This window comes from Oryzias melastigma, linkage group LG9 (genome assembly GCF_002922805.2).
Source record: "Oryzias melastigma strain HK-1 linkage group LG9, ASM292280v2, whole genome shotgun sequence".
NCBI classification, from domain to species: domain Eukaryota; kingdom Metazoa; phylum Chordata; class Actinopteri; order Beloniformes; family Adrianichthyidae; genus Oryzias; species Oryzias melastigma.
Window position 1 is genome coordinate 12,188,693 of NC_050520.1, and position 6,907 is coordinate 12,195,599.

The 6,907-nt window shown below is 43.5% G+C and overlaps 1 protein-coding gene across 2 annotated transcripts in view; it reads right to left on the reverse strand.

Moving 5' to 3' along the window:
* Positions 1-839: 839 nt before the first annotated feature.
* Positions 840-6,907, reverse strand: part of ppm1f (protein phosphatase, Mg2+/Mn2+ dependent, 1F) — a 9,932-nt gene continuing 3,864 nt past the window's right edge. Inside the window, exons 3-8 of one of the 2 annotated variants that reach the window (XM_024260300.2) lie at positions 5,995-6,125; positions 5,679-5,872; positions 5,416-5,604; positions 5,196-5,339; positions 5,014-5,107; positions 840-2,227 (exon numbers count right to left, since the gene is read on the reverse strand). In XM_024260300.2, the coding sequence (XP_024116068.1) occupies positions 1,839-2,227; positions 5,014-5,107; positions 5,196-5,339; positions 5,416-5,604; positions 5,679-5,872; positions 5,995-6,125 (1,141 nt within the window). In that variant the 3' untranslated portion in view covers positions 840-1,838. The remainder of the gene's footprint in view (positions 2,228-5,013; positions 5,108-5,195; positions 5,340-5,415; positions 5,605-5,678; positions 5,873-5,994; positions 6,126-6,907) is intronic. The other variant, XM_024260301.2, reaches the window with a different exon arrangement.

The following is a 6,907-nucleotide window of genomic DNA, read 5'->3' on the forward strand; positions in this document are numbered from 1 at the left end:
GCATTTTTCTGATGATGGAGGACATATATGACGAAGATCAAGCTCAAAATTGCATTGTTGAGTACTTTTGATTTAAAATATGGTGAATCAGGAGCAGACAAATTATATTTGAAAAAAACAATTATGTTTGTGACAGAAACTATTATGGACCGACCACAAGCTCTCCGCTCCACTTCAGTCAATTTATTATTATAAAAGCAGGAGCAACCACAATGTTGAACATGAAATCAGATATACACAGAAACTCACTACAAAATAAAATACAATAAAAGAAACTTAAAAAAATGAACAGCAAAAACAATCAGAACGTCTTTGTTTTCCACATGTGATCAGAATAAACCTGTACAGCTGGGAAGCTCCAGTACTGTTCACTGTTGTTGTTGCGTCGCTAGTGTGAGGCTGGAGGTGTGGGGGGCTGTCAGCTAGAGGAGAAGGTAAACAGATGGGTGATAGGAAGTGGGGGCGGTGTCGCTCCATGCCAAAAGTTTCACTCACAACTCTGAATTTCTAATAAACTCCTGCTGCTCTGCAGAAACGATGCTTTAGAAATCGGCACAGGTTTGAGGATTCTTCCAAAAATAAACAGCATAATCATCACTAAAAAAACAGAATGATTTTACAATAGATCAAAAAAGGATTAGCGTGAGTCTTTAAGATTAGGTCCAACAAGGTGTGACAAAATTCATCTGTAAACTTTGCAAATAAAATCATTTTATCTTTAAATTACGCAAAAATAAAACAGATTTCTGTGATTAATGCTAACAAAGCGCTTGTTATAAACGCATCTTCCTTTAGGGGGGTCAGTGCATTCATTCACTCAAATCTTCAACCTAAACTCCTCCAAACATTTGTCTTTATTGGACAGAACATCCCCAAAAATCAGTTTTAGAAAACACCAACATCTGTCATCTTGATCAAAAGCAGAGATCCGTGTGAAAGCTGAGGTTTGATCACTGATCTGTCATTCTAAACAGATCATTCAAGCTCAACTTTAGTATCACAAATGAAGATTTAACTCCCCAACATTAAATCATTCCCAGCGTTGTCAATTGTAATAAATCTTTGTTTTTGGGGACAGAGGCTTTTTTTCTTTTTTTTTTAATCTTTTAACAATCTAAGAAAAAAAACAAGTGGATGTGTCCTGATGTCGCCCCCTGCTGGCCGAAGAGTCTGAAATAAAAGAGTCAGGAGACGCTTTAATGCAGCTTAAACTCTTTAATCAGAAGATCATCAGAACAGAGGAACAGCTGCCGGTTCCTGAGCTCTGTTAGTCCGTGACAAGATGCTGCAGAGAAACTAAACATTAAACAAATTCTGAAAGATCCTTCTCAGATTTGAAAGTTGAATTTCTCTGGATCTCCTCAGAATAAAATGCTATCGGACCTTTCAGTCAGATGGTCTGCAGCAGAACTCCACATGTGATCTTCAAAGGGAACGTGAGGTCAGTGGACTGAACGGATCAGAACCTGCTGTGGACCGTTCCTCTAACCAGCTCTGTGAAGGCACTGCTGAGGAGGTCTTTCAACCAGACCGTGCAGGGAACCACACATGCACACAGGAGCTGCAGTCACAGAACCAGAACCTCTGCAGGTCTGTCTCCAGGTTTTAGCTACTTTTTCACAGAACCGTTCCTGAGCTGGGTCTGGTGAAGAAACAAACTGTGAGATGCTGATGAAGGAAAGTTCTGTAGGAGAGAGAAGAATTAAGCTATGAAGTCTGCAGCACAGTCCTGAACATGAAGGACCGGAGTTCTGGAGGTCCAGAGAGGACGGGTCTGGACTGGGTTGGTCCTGCACAAACTGCAGTCTCTGTTGGCATCATCCAGACGGCTGAGCCGCTCAGGTCTCTGCCTCCTCCTGTGAGGCTGCTGCCTCCGCAGGAGTCTGCGGCGCGGCACAGCGCCCCCTTGTGGCGGAGGCCAGCTCCAGCAGAGGACGCAGGAACACCAACATGACGGTGATGTTGTCGCTCGACCCGGCTTCTTTGGCGGAAGCGACCAGCTTCTGAGCAACGGTCTGTCCCATCCCGCTGTCGGGCGGAGCTTCAGCCGCTCCCTCTGGGAGGGGCAGCTCCTGCAGGGCCCCCATCACCAGCTGGGGGACCTCTGAAGGCTGGACTGCATCAAAGAAGCCATCACAGGCCAGCAGCACGTAGTCCTCGTTGCCCTGCAGCCGCACCGTGGAGGAGTCAGCGTCTGGAGATACGTAAGGCTTCTGGTCAAAGTCACCTGCAGGGGGAGGAGCCAAGAGTCAGGAGTTTCCTCATAGGAGGATGGACAGGAGAACTATGGAGGGGTTTATGTGCCACCATTCTTCAAGTCTCAGTTTGAGATCACATTTTTTTAATTTACAAACAAAATGTAAAGTGTAAAGAAAAAAATGTCAAATTTGCAAGCGAAAATATTGAATATTCTCTTCCAAAAATGTTTTTTCTTTTTTGCCTCAAACTTTTTTTTGCTTTCAAAAAAATATTTTTGAGATTGCAGCATAAATGTTTTTGGATTCACTGTGTCTCGTCTCACTTTTATGGTGGCCGAGAACCGCCATTGCAGCGAAAATTAAAAAGTAACTACAAACAAAAAAAAAATGCAAATAAGAAAGTGACAACAGAAGTGGATTGTCGGGGGTTGCTTTTGCAGACGGACACACAGGAAGTGGACTGGTTTTTGCTGTATGCACTGATGCGAGAAAAAGGAAGAAAAGAAGAGCAGTATGAATTGTAAAATGGTCGAGAACGTAAGTGAAGATGTTCAATGTCACCATTTAAATGCTATTTGACTAGACCACGTATCTCCAGGTTTGAAGGTAAATCCGAGGATGCTGGTTTATTGTTAGCTTCGGCTAACACAGAGAAACATGTGCAGACAGTCCACTAAAGGGAGGATAATGGAGTTCTGTGATCCTGGAGCTTTTTCTTTGGTTGAAAGTTTAACCTTTTAACACAAGCGCTATTTGAATTATCGTAATATTCTCTATTTGAACCATTCCAACAGTACCTGAAAGCTGAGACATTGTGCTTTGTTGTCAATATTTTGTCATTAATCTCACCCGGAAACCTGCGAGGAGCTCCTTCATTTACCAGTGAGACAGATGGAGCGGTCAAAAAGAGTTTTTACAACGGCGAAAAAAATTAGAAAAATGTCGGAAAGTTGACCGTCCTGGGAGATAAAACCTCCATGGAGGTTCAGACACTTTGAGTCCGAAGGAGCGACGGAAGAAAAGCCAACGTTTGTGGAGCTGCATCTCTGGGTTGTTTTTCTAAAGAAAACAAGCGCTTAGCTCACTTTTACTCTGAAACACAAACTGTATGAGAGAAATGTCATTCAATTGTAAATTAGCTTATTTTTTTACTAATAAATTATAGGCAATCTTTTAAAATAAGCTTATATCTACGTTTGTTCAGGAAACAAATATCACGATAAATGAAAACTATTTTTGCAGAACCTGATGGAAACCCTCATCCACTGAAGTTCAACCATCTCTAAATGCAGGAAACCATCAGCAGGTGAAATCTATTCTCACTGATGCTGCAGAATCTGAACCAAGAACTCTCCCTGGAAGTTTAGGACTTGTGAGTGTCACAGGCAGCATCACCAAGACCTTTGAGGAGCCAAAGAGGACAGATCTGTCCTGTGTGACCAAAAACACCTGAAGATGTTTTACATTTTATGCTCTGGTTTTTGCACATATAGAGAAAGACGCAGAAATGTTGTTGTAAATAGTTTGAAACTGGACAAACTTAAACTTTTAACAATCAAAACCTGTTGTTCAGGTTCATTTGAACAGTTTTTCTCACTAAAAACTCTAAAAATCCCATTTCAATTTTGTTCTTTTTTACATTTTAGAGTCGGGCTGTACCGAGTATCCGGGTGCTGGAATACTCGTGATCTGCTCCCGAAAATTCAAGTATGAATATTCGCAGTATCCAAGATCGCTGATTCGCGATCTTTATAAATATAGTAGAGTGTAGTGAAATATGATCAAAATATCATCTTTGAACAATGTATTTTTTCTCTGAAATGCAGATTAATGTAGGGTTTTAAGTTTAACTAAAACAAAGCCCAAAGAGTCGCGGTACTGTCACCGGAAGTAAACACATCTTCATGACGGTGAAGCTTCTCATTTTTAAAGTAAAACTAGTGAGTTTTTTTTTGTTCAAAAACTGAGACTGAAGTTCCTTTCACAGACATAAGTACTGAAAAATAAATTAGTTTTAACATCGGAGCTTTAGCTCCAGTGTTTTCTTCAACAAAAAATTACTTTTTTAATACGGATTCTCCACCAATATGTGATGATTAGAATGTAAAATATTGAAGAACTTGGAGGATAGAAAACTGTGGAGAACATTTTCAGGTTATGCTGTTAAATGATCCAAAACAACAGTGATTTTTATCCTTTGATGTTGTTTATGTTACTGCTGAACTTAACCAGAAGGTTGACAAAAAAAGAACATTTTAAAATGACAAACAAAATTTCTTTCTATCTGAATCTTTGTGTTTTTTTTTATCAGTTTTGTTGAATCTGATCTCCTGTTCTAAAAAAATGAATGGTGGTGATTTGATAGAAATAATTTCAATTTTCATCCATCCAGTAAATAGACATACACATAGCAATAAACATTATAATAAAAAGTAAGAATCGTGTTTCGATTTTTGAATCGTTGAGCTTCATTCGTGACTCGAATTGACTCACCACCTAAGCAACGATCCACAGCCTTATTTTAAAGTGTTATAGCACTATTATGAAATGGAAAAAAATGTAAAATGATGATAGTCATTGAAAATTCAGTGTCTTTTGGAAAAAGGGGCAAAAGCAGACATTTGTAGGACATTCTTTGACCCTTTCATAGTCAAAATGAGCAGAAAAGTGCAGGCGGTTAAACTCTAGTTAGGAAAGATTCCTCAGACGTTCCCTCTACTGTGAACGTAGCAGAACAACATCTTTTCCCTCTCTGCCTCAGCATCTGCTGCTCTCTGAGCCGACGGTTAGACAGCGGCGGATCAGCACCACCCACCTATGGCTCTGGAGACGGCGTAGGTTCCGTTCACGCGCCAGCAGCCCATGAAGGTGACGCATCCGCCCAGCTCCTCGATCCTCTGCTTCTCATCCTGGGGGGACACGGTCACATGCAGAAGTTAGAGGTACGGCTGCTGGGGTTCGGAACCGCCGAGGTCCGGATCTGGAGTCTGTCCTCACCTCCCTCTCTGGTTTGTGGGGCTCCATCAGCACCACCTCCTGCCCCTCCCTGACCAATAGAGCCTGGGAGTCTCCCAGCCAGGCCACAGTCAGCTCCTGCTCATGGATCAGAACCACCACGCCGGTGCTGCCGCTGCGCAGGCGCTGGAAACACAAAGATAAGAGCTTACACCCCTGTTTCCACTCCTGTCAGCGAGTCAGAACCGGCAGAACCTCACACCTCTCTCTGAGCTTTGCTTCTGAACATGTCGTCCGTGTGTTTGAAGGCAGCTTTCAGAGCCGAGTCCAGGCTGCTCTGCAGCGCCCCCTGCTTGCTGAGGTTGACATGCAGGTGAGTGGCGGCAAAGGTGGCGGCGTCCACCCCCGCGTGGCCATCGAACACAGCGTAGTACGCGCGCTGCACTCCGTCCTGGTCCGTATCAAGACAGACAGGTGAAGCCCATCACAGCAACATGGGGGAGGAGCCTGCAGCCCCTGACATACCTCCACGCCAAACAGAGCGTTGAACTCAGACAAAAGCACGTGCTTGTCCTCCATCTTCCTCCTCCCGTTCTTGATGGCGTGCACGCCGCACTGGAAGGTGGAGGGGGGCAGAGTGGGCGGGTCTTGGTTCCACTCCAGCGCCACCTCGATCATCTTGTTGATGAAGACTCGCTGGACCCCTTCAGACTGGAAAACTGCACAGAGACAAACAGGGCTAGATGAGGGGGGAGAGGGTAGTCTGACCACAGAGAAGCCCACAGAGTGCTGGTATCGTCTGTGGGGGGCGCTGTTTTGTCTCTAAGCTGGAAGGACTCACGGACTTCCTCTTCGCCATCTTCAGGCTCCGCCTCTCGGCTCCAGTGGAAAGGTGAGAGGTCATCCGTGAGCAGCCGGGTCAGCGCAGCGCGGCACAGGAGAGCACTGAGGCCCGTTGGAGCGTCCCTGCATTCATACACAGACACAGTCAGCTGGGCCTTAGAACCGGGCCAGCAGCTGGACCCGCCTCCTGCAGGATTTTAGAGTCACGTCTCTGAGCAACTAAAAGAGGAAGTCAGGAACAATGGGTTTCATCCAACGAGGATGCGAGGACTTCCTGTTTCAGCAGGAAGAGGGCTGAAGGCCTTCAGGCTCAGAACATCAAGATCCAGATTATGCAGCCAGTCAGAACAGTGGAGCGGTCCAGCTTTCTAGATTCTATTTTATAGATATTTTATTCCAAATTATGGACTTGTGTTGGTGAGAAACAAACTTCTGTAATGAAAAACTGAAGATGGAATCATCAGCATAGAACTTATTTTATTTAATTTGTATTAATGACCTGATGTTATCTTGCGCGCATTTCTAATTGTATAATTTTGACAAAATATATTTTTATGGAGAGTAAAATATTGAAAGTTATTAAAAATGTAAGAGTTTTCTGGAATAATATTCCTGTATTTTTATTATTCATAGTAATGTTAAAAAGTTACATTTTTACAGTTTTAAAAATGCTGTTTTAGACTGTTCAATAAATGTTCATCCTGTTCGGCCCGTGACCTAAGGTGTGTTTTGGATTTTGCCCCATTGAGTCTGACACCTCTGGCATAGAAGGTTAGGAGAGAGAACCCCCAAAACTGATCCAGAACCCTTCAGATCAAGACCAAAGACAGCTGGAAGCCTGCTTTGATGGTGACCTTAACTCAATCTAAACCCGGCTGCCTGAACGTTCTGGGTTCTGTCCAAACCACCCC